The sequence below is a fragment of the Pseudocercospora fijiensis genome (assembly GCF_000340215.1).
Source record: "Pseudocercospora fijiensis CIRAD86 unplaced genomic scaffold MYCFIscaffold_5, whole genome shotgun sequence".
Classification (NCBI taxonomy): domain Eukaryota; kingdom Fungi; phylum Ascomycota; class Dothideomycetes; order Mycosphaerellales; family Mycosphaerellaceae; genus Pseudocercospora; species Pseudocercospora fijiensis.
In genome coordinates, this window is record NW_006921536.1 from 3,489,978 (window position 1) to 3,504,757 (window position 14,780).

Below are 14,780 nucleotides of genomic sequence, written 5' to 3' on the forward strand. Positions count from 1 at the left end.
TCTCCATGCGATCATCGTTTTGTGAAGCAATCAAAAGCTACAATGTATCTCCAAGCACTCCTCATATCAGTAGTTGGCTTAGCAGATGCCGTCGACATCAGACCGTTAGGACATAGAGTTGATCGTCATGGGACTAGCTTGGATCGAAGGGCAACGCAACCATCATACGACATTCACACATTCGATCAGCTGGTGGGAGAACAGCCGTGATGCAAGATTGTGGGTTGCTTCGGACTGACACTGCTTGGACAGATCGATCATTTCCCGAACTCATCAAGATACACACCGAATCTTCCTGGCCAGACGTTCAAGCAACAATATGTCTTCGACAGCTCTTACTACAAGCCTGGCGGACCGGTATTCCTATACATCGGAGGTGAGACCTCTGTGCAAAGCAGGTTCAGCAACCTAGCGACTGGAAGTGAGTCAACACGAGCACCGGTATGAATTGACAAACTTTGTCTGATTTCCGTTCTACAGTCATTCAGATCTTGATAGAAGCGACGAATGGTCTTGGGGTAATCTTGGAGAATCGCTACTATGGCAACAGCTTCCCATTCAATTCTTCGTCGACGGACGAGTTACGGTTCTTGACTACTGAGCAAAGTGAGACCTAAGAAATCACCGTTCTGACCGAGTACTAATAAGACGCAGCAATTGCGGATAATGCCTATTTTGCTCAACACGCCACCTTTCCTGGAGTGAACGCCACGCTGACATCAGATAAGACTCCTTGGATATTGTATGGCGGGAGTCTTGCTGGCGCTCTGACGGCGTTCTCCCTCAAAACCTATGGCGGTGATGATGGCGTCCTTTGGGGTGGCATCTCAGCGAGCGGCACCACAAAGGCAGTACTACCTTATGGAATCTGGTGAGTGCTCTTCTCGTGGCTTCTAATGACATCAAGATACTGATCTTCCAGGTACGATGCTTATCAAAAGTTTGCACCACAAGATTGCATCGGCAGTCTGAACGCCATCGTAGACAAGATCGACCATGTGTTCGAACACGGAAATGCGTCTCAGATCAACCACATGAAGAGCTTATTCGGACTCGAGGCTCTGAAAGACAACCGAGACTTTGCCAGGACGATAGCTTTCCCACTTGGCGGCCCGGTATTCTATCCCACGAGCACCTGGCAAGAGCTCAACTGGGATCCTGCTTATGGTTCTGACGATATCTGGTACTTCTGTTACAACATTACCAATGCGGATTCGCCTCACAACGTAACACAGCTCGACTATGCTCTGGCTCCATACACGAACGGCGAACCATGGACTAATCTGGGCAACTATGCCACTTACATCAAGAACTACATCGTACCAATGTGTCCAGATCCTTCACTGATCGACACCACCACGACTGGCTGCTTCTCGACCCAAAACCAATCCTACTGGGCAGACACTACGAATAACGATAACCGCGCCTACATCTACAGCTCCTGCACGGAAGCTGGAATTTATCAAGTCGCTCGAGCCACTGGTCCAACCCTCCTCTCTCGGGTGGTGAAGCTAGACTACACTCAACAATGGTGCACCTGGGCCTACCCTCCGGGCGAACACAACTCCATCCCATCCACCCCTGACCTCAATCGAATCAACAAATATGGTGGCTACACCGTCACAGCAGATCGTTTGGCTCATATCGATGGCGGTCAAGATGTCTGGCTTGACTTGTGTTACCACTCGACTTATGCTCCGAAGCGGATGACGAGAAACGCGAAGGATGCGTACCTGCATCCTGAGATGTTGATTACTGGAGGCGGTCATCACTGGGATAGTTATGGTATCAGGGATGTTGCTGCTGAGCCGCAGTTCATCAGGGAGGCCCATCTTTGGGAAATTAGGATTGTGAAGAAGTGGTTGCAGATGTGGGATGAGAAGAAGGGGACGAGGAATGGAACAGATCGCGTTGAGTTGTGAAAATATCAAGAACTGAGTGCTGGCGTCACTGCACGCCGCGATCAGAGGCTAGAGCGGTGTTGAGACAGCGACGCTGAAGTGATCATCACCTGGATATTGCGCAGTCATAGCGTTTGAGAACTGACGAGCCTTTTGAGTAGGATATCTGCTGCTGTTCTCCCGTTGCCACTTTTCTGTTCGAACCCTTGTCTCGCTCCGGACTTTTGGGTCTGTCCCACTCGCGATATGCCACGAAAATCACCTTTACGCTCGGCCACCACGGCGACCTGCACAAAGCGGCTTTCTTCGATCTAATGGAGACTCGGCCAAGAGCTCGGACGAATAGACCAGTTTTCAAGCTTCTCGCAAACCGCCTCTCTCAACAGCAGTGTTGTCTAGCAGGCAGTGCCCTTCACATGCTGTCAAAGAATTGTTCTGATGGTATCAGGACTTTGTCGGTAATCCCTCTATAAGCTTCTCGCGAAAGCAAATAGAACACCTGGAATTGCCCCCAGTGCGTTCATCTCCTCCGCGTCGTATCTACCTTTCAATGCGCTGTCTCGAACAAACTCTTTTATTACGAGCTCGGAGATCTCAGAGTCTGCTGTGGTCTCCTGGAAAGCGATTTTGATGGCATCAACAGCGATGTGGTATTCGTCAAGAACGGCCTTGAAAGACTTAATCGCGTCATTTCCTAGATCAGGAAGTAACAGCATGTCCGCAAGTATCCAGAGCTGCACAAGTGTGACCTGCAACTCATCCGCCTTCTTCCTGCGACCTTCACCGGGGCCCGGAGAGAGTGGAGGATCGGTGTCATTGATTACGCCCGGAAGGTCCCCCTCGAAGATCCAGTACAAGAACCACTCGAAGGCTTTCGTAGTACAGCCTGGCAGTTGCAGCTTCTTTTCTTTTCCTTCTCTGAACCTATCTTCTGCCAATGCAGCCTTGAAATAGGGTGACGTATAGCACAAAGTCGCTTTCTGCACGGTAAAGATCCCGCCGTCTTGGAGTGCGATAGTGATCATCTCATCGGCCTTGAATGCGCTAAATGCCGTCAGCGTGCCGTCTAAGGCAGTACTTCACATTAACCTGCCGAGACCCGACTGACCTTGCGAGCTCTGTAGCTTCGTTCATGGCGGCGGATGGCGCGATAAGCGTGCTGAGAGAAGAGTGGGAGGCTGTCGTGCTTGGTCGCGAGGCTGGTAGGTAGATTCTACTGCTCCAAGCTGTCGCGGATCTCGTGGAGTGTTTTGGAAGGTGGAGTAAGTAAAGTCGAAGTAAAGCAACCGTTGTGTACGTTTCAAGATGTGCGGCCCGCCACGCGCTCAGACCAGCTCCATCTCATGCCGACATCCGCTTTCACATGCACGCCAAGCATTTCGATCCAGAGACTCCTCAGCGGCAATATTATACTACACTGCGATGCTTCATGCTGAAAGAAGATTTTCGAATCATCGAGCCTTCCAGAGCACCCAGGTCTGCGAGATCCGGTCCGCTGAGGATGTCATTGCACTGGTGAGCTCTTAGCCTCTCCAATCGCTTCGCAAACCGAACAAGTGGTTCATCCACAAACTTCCAGAACAGATGAGCAACGACGATTGAAAGAGCAAGTATAGTCATCCATCCAATAAAGAGTCGACTAAAGTCCTTTGACTTAGGCCCCGTCCCGACGGTTGCAAAAATCTTTGGCTGTACAGCGAACCCAGCAGAAATTCCTAGAGCTGAGCTCGAGAGCCTCCTTGGAGAACTGTGAAGGATGTTGTTCCCACAGCCATGCTGCCATTCCGAATCTTTTAGCTCATGAACCTCTCCGAAAGCTCCGAAGCAAGCTTCGACCATCACTAGTAGCATAATGAACGAAGCAGGCAGAGACAGATGCAAGTTGCCAAGCGCTCATGCTGGGCAAAGGTCAAAACGGTATACGAAAGCCTTGTGCATGCGAATGTCACGAAGTGCACTCTGCGCTCTGTTCGATGACCAGAAATGGTGAAATGGTTCGAGCAGTGCATGAGCGCTGTATCATGGTCGTCACCAGAGGTGTTCAATTGATTGATAGCGATTCTGCGCAGTCTACTTGAGCAGTAAGACGCCTTGCTATAAGTAGTTCGACTCGATTCGAAAGTCATCGGATAGTGGTTCTGGTATTACGTGCAGTAGTGCGTAATGTTGCCGGCCGTTCGTGATGGCCATGTGCCAACCTAGGATACCCCTTTCATCTTTCTGGCATCACACGTAGTTGGGGTGGCCATCCTGTGCCCAAGACACCTAAGCCACCATGCTCCTCAACAACACTTGCCCAAACTTGTTCTAGCCGCCGCTGCTGCGACAACAGCACACAGCTCCCGCCGATTAGCCTCAAACCAGGAATTCGCTGATTTCATAATCGCAAAACGGCTCTCGGACTTTCTTGGTACCTCCCTCGCCGGAGAAGATCTCGCGCGTGAAGGCAATGAAGAATCCTGGCGTCTGTCCCAAATCCTCCAAGCCCTCCAAACTCATAAAGCAATCACTAGTGCCCCAGCTGCTGGCCAAATCTATGACTAGTGCTTTGACGATCAGGGATTCAGCGGGCATGATTTCGAAAGCAGTCTTCACGGCCACAGGCTATGTATCAACGACGAAAGACAGGGCGTGGAGAACACGCATAGCGGCGTTCTGGAGAGCGGGCATCATCCACATATCTGCTGATGCCCACCTAGCACACTTCGGTCAGCGAATTTGTCCTTTAAGGCGAAGCGATCAGCATTAGCATCAGTGCTGAAAGCGTTGATCTAAACGATGCATCGAAGCTGTTGAAGTACTCACAGGCGGACTAGACGCGTCTGGATGTCGGCAATTACCTTTGTGTGAAGCTCTGAACTCCGATCATCCTGGCATTGGTCAGTGAAAGCCAATTATTTGTCTCAGGCTCTGCTTACTTCGAGGTCCGATTTGAAGTCCGGCAGTTTCGAATTACACAGCCAATAGAGAAAAAGCTCGAAAGTGGCAGTTGTACAGCCTGGTAAGCGTAGACGCTTATCCTGGCCCTCCTTGAAGCGATCCTGCAATGACTTTTCGAAGTATGCAGAAGCATTGCGCAGCATCACTTTTTGGACGCTGAAGGTTCCGCCATCCTCGAGCGCGATTCGGATCATTTCATCCTGCTTGAAGGTACTACCACCATGTTAGTCACTCGACGCTTTCAAATGTGCGCCACATTGTGCTGTACCTGGCGAGCTTTGTGAGCGCCTCCATGATGAGCGGCTGAAGTGCAGAGTCGTTGGTGTGTCGAGAGAGAATGGTTAAGTACGTGCGGTAGCCGCATGTGCGAGCGGAAGAAGGGGGAGGAAGCCGCTCAGCTTGCTGTGCGAACGTTCTCGAACGGCAACGCCTCAAAGTGGGTCTCGATGCGAAGCGAGACCCAAGTGAGCTTCACCTTTCACCTCCTCCCCACCGCTCAGCTTCACATCCCCGCCAACGCTCCCGCACGCAACCAGGCAACCTTTATAAACAATCTCAAACCCCTCAGCATCGAATCAAAAGCAAGCATTCGAGGAAATTGACTTGAACCGCTTACAAAGCTCAGAATTGGTACGGCCCCTGGAGCTTTGCTTTACTCGTGGCAGAGAAATCTGCACTGAGGTTTCGTTTAATAGAGGTGGTGTGTTGGACAAGTACTCACGGCTACTAGGGCTGTCTTCAATCTGAATTAATTCGGATTGAAGAAGCCTTTTGCTGTTTTCGTGGTCGTGGGTTCGAAATGTCGTTGAGGTGTTGACTTTTCTCTTTTGCCAGTAGGCAATCAATTTTCAGGGTTCATTTCGTTTTCATCTTCTTCATCCTTTTTATTCTTGCTTGCCCCAAACGGCCACACTCCCATCAACGCCAGCGCTGGCCCACATCTTTCTCAGCTGGTTCCAGGCCACAGCGCTCACCACATCCTTTTTGCTCGGCTGACCAGCACTGGCAGCACCTCCCTCTTTATGCCAAACCTCCTTCACCATATCCCCACTCAATACATCCCAAACCAAGACCCTCCCATCCTCAGTCCCACTCACAACAAAAGCCTCCGCACCCGCCAACGTGCTCCGAATCCGATACGTCTCGTTCACAAACCCTTCGTGACTAAAAGTCTGCAAACACTTCCCCGTCGCTCGATCCATAAACCTCAGCTTCGAATCAAGACTACTAACCAAATACCCTTGCCCATCCCTGGTCGGCATCAAACTCGTAACACCCTTCCCAGGAGCCACAACATCCGTCTCCAACCTCCCCATCGCCAAATCATAAACCCTCACCCTCCCATCCACACTCCCCACAAAAATCTCATGCCCCTGGATCTTGATGCTAGTAACAGAATCCCTAGCCTCCCCAAAGCTCATAACAGCTTTCTCACTCCTCGCTTTCAGATCCCAAATTTTAACAGTCGAATCAAAACTCCCGCTCACAGCAACAGAGTCTCCCTCGCCTCCAAACGCCACGGCATTCACTCTAGCAGCATGTCCGCCGAATCTTCGCAGTGTCTGAGCAGTGGCGACATCCCAGATGAAGACCGTCTTGTCGCCGCCTCCACTTACGAAGCGTTCGTTTTGGGAGTCGACGGCAATGTCCAAGACTTCGTAGCCGTGAGCTGAGTATGCTTGGATCAAGGGACGTTGGGAGACTGGGTTCCAGAGTCGGATTTGGCGGTCTTGGGAGCCGGTGAGGATATATTGACCTGTACCGGAAGAGAAAGTGAGGGCGTGGATTGGACTGTTTGAGGGGTTTGTGAGACGAGCGAGTTGCGTCGTCGGGAAGGATGAGTCGCTCATGGCATGGTTGGTGTGGTTTCGATTGTTGAAGAATGAGCTTCAAGGTCCGTATGAAGTGCAGTTCTTGCCAAGAAATGCATAGTGGAGCTCGACCATGATTGCTGCAGGGGTCGCACGCCACAACATGTGTTCGGCGCACGGCAGCAGCAGCGTGTGGCCATGCATGACCAAGAATGACGAGATGACGAGAAAGAGACAGCTTCGAATAACATGCCACGGGCTATAATTATGCTCACTTGAATTAGATACTGAGATACAGCTAATAGAGTATCCTTTTGATCCCCAGCGGCGCTAGCAATGCTCGGCACTCAATGCCAGCATTTGCCACAACACCAGCGCTTGCTCCAGTCCGAATAAACACAATGAAAAGCAGTATTGAGGTATCTTTGCAGGCTCGCACCAAAACATTCCTATCCACGCTCTTCCACTCCGTCCGATGCTTGCTGCGAGGGAATGCGCAGCGCATGTGACTTCTGCTTGGCGGTCGCAACTGTTCTGCCGTAGCCTAGTTGGTGATTCCTGATCGATTGTCGCATTCTAAGTTCTGGATTTGTCGCTTAGCGTCTGCCGGTCCTGGACATGCTTCCCTGCAGACCCTCGACTTCAGCTTCAAGCTGCTTGATGACGGCATGGCTCTGCTCGAGATCCTTGTTCAGGCGGTCTCTCTCAGCAATGAGCTTCTGCTCCCATTGCCTAAATCTCTGCTCTTCGACCTTGACCTGTTCCGTGAAGCGCTTGCGGAGTTGTTCTTCCTCCTCCTTGAACTTGGGGTTGTCCAACTTTCGTGGCCGTGCCTCGCCGAACTTTCTCGTCTCCATTTGCTGTGCGCGGTACGCCTCGTAATGATTCTCTTCGGTGGTGTGGATCAGGTCAAGCATGTGTGTGCGGATGAGAATGGCGCGAAGCTTCTTGAAATCGCAGTGCTCCTCGTTCTCAACCTCAGCGACACCCCAGGCGTATTGACGACCCTTGACGGTGCGGCCATCTGGAGTGCTAACATCCCGCTCCGATCCTATCACAGAGAATGGCATAGCGGCGATCAAGCTGCGAGCGTGCTGGAGACCGGCCTCATCATCCTCCTCAAGCGGTGGTTGGTAGATCTTGATGCCCTGAGCCTCAATGACATTTCGAATCTGCACACGTCATTAGCTGGCGAAGTGCATGAAAACTGTTCGCGCTCGCCTTACTCTGTGCTTGAATCTAGCCAAATCTTGGGGCGAAAGAGTGTCGGCCTTTGCAACGACTGGGATCAGGTTGACACGTGTGCAGAGACGCTTCATAACCTCAATGTCCAATGGCTTGAGAGTGTGGCCAGTTGGACGGATGAAGTACAGGCAAGCGTGCACTCTCAGGTCAATCTTGTCCTGTCGCTTTGGCTGCTGCTCTTGAAGCATGTAGCTCTCGTGCTGGTCGTCCAAAAATTCTATAATTGGCTGCCAGCTGTCGCGGTTGTTCACATAGTCGCCAAAGCCAGGAGTATCGATGACGGTCAAGCGGACCTTGAAGAACTTCTCCTCCAGCTCGGCCTTGGTGATCTCGATCTCGACCGTCTTGTCAATCTGCTTGGCGTGACGGCGGCGGTGGTCGGCGTAGTTCTTGATGGTCGTGCTGAACAGCGTGTTGATGAAGGTTGTCTTGCCCAGTCCTGACTCGCCTGCGACCATGATGGTGAAGGCGGCACCACGCTTGGCCACGATCTTGTGGCGCTGGTTGGGAAGCTGCGCGCTGCATCAGTACGCTGCGCCAATGCGCACAACGGCAGTCTCCGAGGATACGTACATTGGCAATACCAATCGGCGACCCTGATTCGGCCATGACGAATTCGGTCGTCTTGGGGGGAGGCGGAGGCGGAGGCGGCTTGCTCGGTGGTGGTGAGGATGGCGCTGGGAAGTCGGAGGTCGGTAGAAAGGTACCGGGAATGTTGCGGAGTCTGAGCTGGCTGAGGCTCTCTGTGACTGTTGCTGTGGCTGTTTGAGACATGTCAGTCGATGGTGCACGTTGCCTGCGTGCCGAGTGTCGTGGTGATGCCGGAGTCTCGACGGCAGCACGCGCGTCTGCTGCGAAATGACACTCAATGGCTCAGGGTGAATGCTGCGTACCAAGGAGCTCAGGGGGCTGGGAGGAGCGCTCCCGACGGATCAACAGCGGCGAGCGAGAGGGAGGCGCTGCGGTGGTCAATCGACAATTGCGACTGCCAAAGACGGTGATGGTGGCAAAGGATGGATGGATGGATGGATGGATGGATGGGGAGTTGCGATGCCCAAAGTCTCCTTTCCAGCAGGGCAGTGAGGGCACTTACCGTCCGAATTGGCGCGTCTGTGCCGGCCAGCGTTCGACCGACGAATCGGCGAAGGCGGACCCTGCCGTCGCGGCTCTGCAGGGTCTCGCGCTGGGGACCGAGCCGCATGCAAAGACTGCATGTGAAATTTTGGGCGTTGCCGTGTGTTGAACGGTACCACCACCACGCTTTGCTTTGCTCCTCGGCTGTGGTATCTGGCGTGTGAGGTGCAGAAGTGCTTGCTGCGGGCGCTTGCAACATGAAAACGGACTTCAAGGTAGGCGCGACCCGCTTGTGCGACATCAGAATGTGCTGGCCACGCACCGCCGACGCCAACGCCAACGCCAACGCCGCCGCCGCCCGACGAGACTGACGTTGACCCAAAGCGTAGTTCTCGAATCTGCTGGGCACAGTGTACCGCAAGGGCAACTTGGTCTACACGCCCGATGGCAACGCCCTGCTGTCACCCGTCGGCAACCGAGTGTCGGTGTTCGACTTGACCAACACCACGTCACATACTCTGCCATTCGCCCACCGAGCCAATGTTGCCCGCATAGCACTGCATCCCAAGGGCCAACTCCTGCTCACCATCGACGAATCCGGCCATGCCATCCTCTCCCATCTGCACCGGAAAATCCTGCTGTACCACTTCTCGCTCAAAAGTGCTGTCTCGTCGCTGGCCTTTTCACCCACTGGCAACCACTTTGCAGTCGCTCTGGGCAGGAAGATCCAAGTATGGAAAACGCCCTCAACGCCTGGCGCCGCTGAGAGCGCAGATGGCGGCGATGCTGGGCTGGAGTTTGCGCCCTTCGTCAGATATCGCGAATATGTTGCGCATCACGATACCGTCCAGCACATCGAATGGAGTAGCGACTCGAGGTTCTTCCTTTCCGCAAGCAAAGACCTGACCGCACGCATATGGAGCTTAGACCCCGAACCAGGATTCACGCCGACAGTGCTATCTGGACACAGAACAGCAGTCTATGCGGCATGGTTTAGCAGAGACCAGGAAACCATATACACGGTTTCGAAAGACGGAGCACTGTTCCAGTGGCAGTACTTGCCGCCTCCACACGCCGACCCTGAGAACATCAACGAAGAGGACGAACGATGGCGCATCAGCGAGCGACACTACTTCTTCCAGGACCAAGCACATTTGACCACCGCGGCCTTTCACCCGCCCTCAAACTTGCTCGTCACTGGCTTCTCGAATGGCTTATTCATGCTTCACGAATTGCCAGCTTTCAGTGAAATACACAAGCTGTCCATATCGGCCTCAAACGTGGACACCGTATCCATCAACAAATCAGGAGAGTGGCTGGCCTTCGGCTCGTCGGCTCTCGGCCAACTCTTGGTCTGGGAATGGCAGAGCGAATCATACATCCTCAAGCAGCAAGGCCATTTCGACAGCATGAATGCCCTGACGTACTCGCCATCAGGCGACCGAATAATAACGTGCGCCGATGATGGCAAGATCAAAGTCTGGGATACTGCATCTGGATTTTGCATCGTCACCTTCACTGAGCACACTTCTGGCGTAACGGCCTGCGAGTTTGCGAGACGTGGAAACGTTCTTTTCACTGCTTCGCTGGATGGCAGTGTGCGAGCCTTCGACCTGATCCGCTATCGATGCTTCAGGACATTTACGGCACCCAAGCGTCTCAGCTTCAGCTCCATCGCAGTGGACCCAAGTGGTGAAGTAGTGGCAGCTGGTTCTCTCGATGACTTCGATATCCACATGTGGAACGTGCAGACTGGACAGCTATTGGATAACCTGAACGGCCACGAAGGGCCGGTATCAAGTCTAGCATTCGCACCCAATGGTGGAAACCTTGTCTCTGGCAGCTGGGACCGCACTGTGAGAATCTGGAACGTCTTCGATCGCACACCCACATCGGAGCCACTGCAGTTGCAGGCAGATGTGCTTGCAGTGACAGTGCGGCCGGACAGTAGACAGATCGCGGTATCCACGCTCGATGGTCAACTCACCTTCTGGAACCTCAGCGAAGCCACACAAGAAGCTGGACTTGACGGGAGGCGAGATGCTAGTGGTGGCCGAAAGGCGACGGATCGCAGAACAGCTGCCAACGTGACAGGCACCAAGGCGTATGGTACCATTGCCTACAGCGCGGACGGCACAGTCTTGCTCGCCGGTGGCAACAGCAAGTACATTACACTGTACGCGGTCGAGACGGGTGTACTGCTGCGCAAGTTCACAGTGAGTGTGAACCTCAGTTTGGAAGGCACACAAGAGTTCCTCAACTCAAAGCTCCTCACTGAAGCCGGGCCACGTGCATTGCTCGACGAACAAGGAGAAGCCTCAGACCTGGAAGACCGAATGGACAACTCGCTCCCGGGTGCCAAACGTGGCGATGCTGCTCAACGAAAGACCGGGCCTGAAGTCCGCGTATCTGGTGTTGCTTTCTCCCCAACCGGCCGAGCTTTCACTGCCGCAAGCACCGAAGGACTGCTCATGTACTCCTTAGACACCGGCGCTGTCTTCGATCCTTTCGATTTGGACGTCGATATCACCCCAGAAACCACGCTCGAAACACTTCAGAACCAAGAATGGCTGAAAGCAATAGTCATGGCTTTCCGTCTAGGTGACGACAAGCTCGTACGGAAAGTCTACCTCTCTATTCCCGTCTCTGATATTGGCCTTGTCGTGCGCGATTTACCACAGGTCTACCTCGATCGACTGCTGCGATTCGTCGCGAAAGAAGCCGACCAAAGTCCACATTTGGAGCTGAACTTATTATGGACCGAAAGCGTGCTCGGTCAACATGGTCGACTTCTGAAGCAAAAACAAGGCGAATATGCCGAAGTCGTACGGATGATGCAAAGAGCTATTGCCAGAGTCCAGGGCGAGATTATGAAAATTGCAGATCAGAATGAGCATACCATTGATTTCCTCCTGGCGCAGCCGAGGCGAGAAGCACAGCCTGAAACCCCCCTCAAAGCGATCACGAATGGCGGTGCTGAGGAGAGTGATGAAGAAATGGAAGATGGTGCAGCAGAAGAAGAAGAAGAAGAGGGGTGGATTGGCTTGGAATAGATGCAGGATTTCTGTTCAAGGCATTTGTAGAAATAGATGACATGTGATACCCAGCATCATTGTACAACCCGTGGCAGAACTGAATCTCTCGTTCTTTTAGTCCCAATTGTCCTCCATACTACGTTGCTGTGCCTCCTGATGTAAATCTATGCATCCACGTCAGCTTCTTCGCTCACAAATAGCATCGACAGGCATAACCTTCCACTGCATCAGTCCTTCTTACCATAATACCCATTCTTCTTCCTCTCCTTAGCCGTCTCGCAATCCTTTTCCGTACACAGCGGATTATCGGTCCAGCAACGCTGGCATAGCTTCTTGCCGCTCTCGCCCGGACCTAGATTGTGTTTCTTGAAGAGTACGCAACGCTTCCCGTCCCCGTTCAAACGTTCCGTCGGACATCCTCTGTCGGTTTTGTATATTCCAAACTCAGTCGAGCTCGTTCAGGCGTGGGATGGCAGCCATCGCCCCAGCCTTCCCTACCGTCTTCGAGGCCGCCAAATTAGCAAAGTTTAACGCAGACTGGTAGTCAAAGCCAGGACCGGAATGCCGTGCTCGCATGATAGCATAGCCTCCCACGAATGTATCACCAGCAGCGGTGGTGTCCACGACCTCGACTTTGCGTGCTGGAACATGACCGGACTCTCCAGAGGCCGTAGCGTACAGAAGTCCCTCGCCGCCCAGTGTGATGATCACCGCATCCTTTACGCCTTTCCGCAAGAACTCACCAGCCAGTTGAAGAAGTGCATGCTTGTTGTTGATTTCTGCTTGGCCGGCGAGAATGGCAGCTTCGGTCTCATTCATGATCAAAGTGTGCATGAATCGATATGCCTCATCCGGCAATTTGACTGCGGGAGCAGGATTGAAGACGACGTGCTTGCGCATCTCCGTACTTTTCCGCATGTTGAACAGGACAGTTGGCACGGGAATTTCCAGTTGAAATACCACGACCTCGGCATCCTGCGTGCTCACGAGATCTTCATCCTCGGCAAATTCCATGTTGGCATTGGCCACGAACAAGATGCGGTTCTCGCCGGTGGCTTCTTCCACAATAATGTTCGTGACTCCCGTCTTCGCGCCTGCACGCTTCCTCACCCCGCTTCCATCGATGCCTTCCGCGCCAAGAGCCTTGAGATAGTCATCCCCGAAGCTGTCGTCGCCGACCGCGCCGATCATGCGGACCACGACATCCTCACCCGCGAGACGTGCGGCAGCGACGGCCTGATTTGCTCCTTTCCCGCCAAAGCCGGTGTCAAAGCCCAAGGCGGCAAATGTCTCGCCGGGTAGGGGCAATCTTGCTGTGCGTGTGATGAAGTCGATGTTCAGCGAGCCGATCACGGCGACAGTCTTGTTTGCCGGCATTGTAGGGATATGATTCGAGAGATGTTGATGCTGGCCACGGTGCAGGTAAGATCAAAGGTTTGCAAGGAATTTTTCTCGGCAAGAGATGGATACTGTATCCACGGGTAATCCACGTGATTGTCAACGGAATGCTCAACACTCATGATTGGGAACAGTGTCGTCAGGTGCAGAAATGGTAAAGATATGATGAGTAGAAAAGAAGGGCACGGAGACTATCCTTGCGCTTCTTTGATGCAGGGGACGAAGTTAGAAAAGTGTCCTCAATTACACCCTTCACCCGTTTCCTTTCTTCAACCATGGCACTTTCTCGCGCGAGGATCGCGTACAACCACAGTTCCCTCACTCCTCCAGTTCATCGGCTTCGTCACATCCACTCAGACTATGTAGTCCATGATGTCCTTGTACAAGTCACAGTCGCAGTCCTTCGCAAGCGGGCAACTAGGCTATTGTAACGTCAGCTTTGCATGTTGATGCAGTCGATAGCACTCGCTCACCTTTGTGCAAATGCTCTGCAGCGCTTTGGTTGTTGGAGGCACAGCGCCTGCAGGCTTCGAGCAACGATATCCGAAGGTGTCCATGAGTGCCTTCGCGATGGTTCCGACATCCTCCTTGGAGACACCATAAGACGAAGCTGCCAGACCAACTTGAGTGATGAAGTAGCCGAATTCCTTCTCGCCCAGTCTCATGAATTTGTGCACCTTGTACATGGACGGATCGCCGTCATATGGCTTCACACTGGCTCCGAATTGGCTACAGCCGAGTAAGGCTGCGAAGTAGGAGTACAGGTGTGTCAGCAACACACTGCCATCGTAAGCACATGCGTAACCCATAAGATTAGTTGAGGATCACATACAATTGGTTTGATTTCGGATCATTGCCAGCCTTGTTATTCTTCAGGGGGTCAGCACCGCCACCGTCGAGCCAGTTGACCGAAATCCCCGCCTTCCCCGTCTGGCCAATCGCCTCGGGATTGGTCGTCTTGAGGGCGCCCGAGAAGTATGGTGCCAAGTTGACGCCGGCAAATTTCCCCGTGCCTGGTGCTAATATGCCTGGCACGGCGATACCAACATTTGGCTTCGTGTACTGCAACATGATGGTCAGCTCGACGTCTCCATCCAAACTTCTCGATACCCTTACGTTTCCGATCACAACAGCATTGACCACGAGAGTCAGGAGCGTCTCTTGGTTTGCTGCAGTGTTGTCCTTAAGGAGAGCAGTCGTGTACTTGTCGCATAGCGAGGGATCTGCTCTGCTCTCGAGGTCGACTGCAGCGTGGGCAGCAGCGAGACAGAGGAAGATGCTATAGGACTTCATCTTGTGTCTGTAAGTGGTCCACGGAAAGGTGTGATGGGAGCTGCTGATGGAAAGTGCAGCGAAAGAGGACGAATAAAAGTAGT

General features: G+C 52.9%; 7 protein-coding genes across 7 annotated transcripts; 2 read left to right on the forward strand and 5 right to left on the reverse strand.

Annotated features, from left to right (window-relative positions):
• Positions 1 to 42: 42 nt before the first annotated feature.
• MYCFIDRAFT_60304 (uncharacterized protein) lies at positions 43 to 2,070 on the forward strand (the record flags this gene model as incomplete). The annotated part of the gene is made up of 5 exons (XM_007928904.1): positions 43 to 192; positions 253 to 421; positions 481 to 606; positions 655 to 871; positions 923 to 2,070. 5 exons carry the CDS (start codon positions 43 to 45, stop codon positions 1,920 to 1,922), a joined length of 1,662 nt encoding a protein of 553 aa, XP_007927095.1. The 3' UTR covers positions 1,923 to 2,070.
• A 1,873-nt stretch (positions 2,071 to 3,943) lies between these two features.
• MYCFIDRAFT_211571 (uncharacterized protein) lies at positions 3,944 to 4,532 on the reverse strand. Its single transcript, XM_007929432.1, has one exon. The coding sequence runs from the start codon at positions 4,473 to 4,475 to the stop codon at positions 4,257 to 4,259; it is 219 nt and encodes a 72-aa protein (XP_007927623.1). The 5' UTR covers positions 4,476 to 4,532; the 3' UTR covers positions 3,944 to 4,256.
• Positions 4,533 to 5,725: 1,193 nt separating this feature from the next.
• Positions 5,726 to 6,714, reverse strand: MYCFIDRAFT_154790 (uncharacterized protein; the record flags this gene model as incomplete). The annotated part of the gene is made up of 1 exon (XM_007929433.1): positions 5,726 to 6,714. The coding sequence occupies exon 1, from the start codon at positions 6,689 to 6,691 to the stop codon at positions 5,726 to 5,728; it is 966 nt and encodes a 321-aa protein (XP_007927624.1). The 5' UTR covers positions 6,692 to 6,714.
• A 178-nt stretch (positions 6,715 to 6,892) lies between these two features.
• Positions 6,893 to 8,928, reverse strand: MYCFIDRAFT_53455 (uncharacterized protein). Its single transcript, XM_007928864.1, has 4 exons — positions 8,791 to 8,928; positions 8,471 to 8,658; positions 7,879 to 8,409; positions 6,893 to 7,824 (listed from the first exon to the last, which is right to left on the reverse strand). Exons 2-4 carry the CDS (start codon positions 8,504 to 8,506, stop codon positions 7,249 to 7,251), a joined length of 1,143 nt encoding a protein of 380 aa, XP_007927055.1. The 5' UTR covers positions 8,507 to 8,658; positions 8,791 to 8,928; the 3' UTR covers positions 6,893 to 7,248.
• A 300-nt stretch (positions 8,929 to 9,228) lies between these two features.
• MYCFIDRAFT_83535 (uncharacterized protein) lies at positions 9,229 to 12,024 on the forward strand (the record flags this gene model as incomplete). Its single annotated transcript, XM_007929435.1, has 2 exons — positions 9,229 to 9,246; positions 9,361 to 12,024. The coding sequence occupies 2 exons, from the start codon at positions 9,229 to 9,231 to the stop codon at positions 12,022 to 12,024; spliced, it is 2,682 nt and encodes an 893-aa protein (XP_007927626.1).
• A 426-nt stretch (positions 12,025 to 12,450) lies between these two features.
• MYCFIDRAFT_65226 (uncharacterized protein) lies at positions 12,451 to 13,383 on the reverse strand (the record flags this gene model as incomplete). The annotated part of the gene is made up of 1 exon (XM_007928920.1): positions 12,451 to 13,383. The coding sequence occupies one exon, from the start codon at positions 13,381 to 13,383 to the stop codon at positions 12,451 to 12,453; it is 933 nt and encodes a 310-aa protein (XP_007927111.1).
• Positions 13,384 to 13,549: 166 nt separating this feature from the next.
• On the reverse strand, positions 13,550 to 14,738 carry MYCFIDRAFT_60298 (uncharacterized protein). The gene is made up of 4 exons (XM_007928903.1): positions 14,521 to 14,738; positions 14,237 to 14,466; positions 13,878 to 14,184; positions 13,550 to 13,826 (listed from the first exon to the last, which is right to left on the reverse strand). Exons 1-4 carry the CDS (start codon positions 14,695 to 14,697, stop codon positions 13,758 to 13,760), a joined length of 783 nt encoding a protein of 260 aa, XP_007927094.1. The 5' UTR covers positions 14,698 to 14,738; the 3' UTR covers positions 13,550 to 13,757.
• Between the last annotated feature and the right edge of the window lie 42 nt (positions 14,739 to 14,780).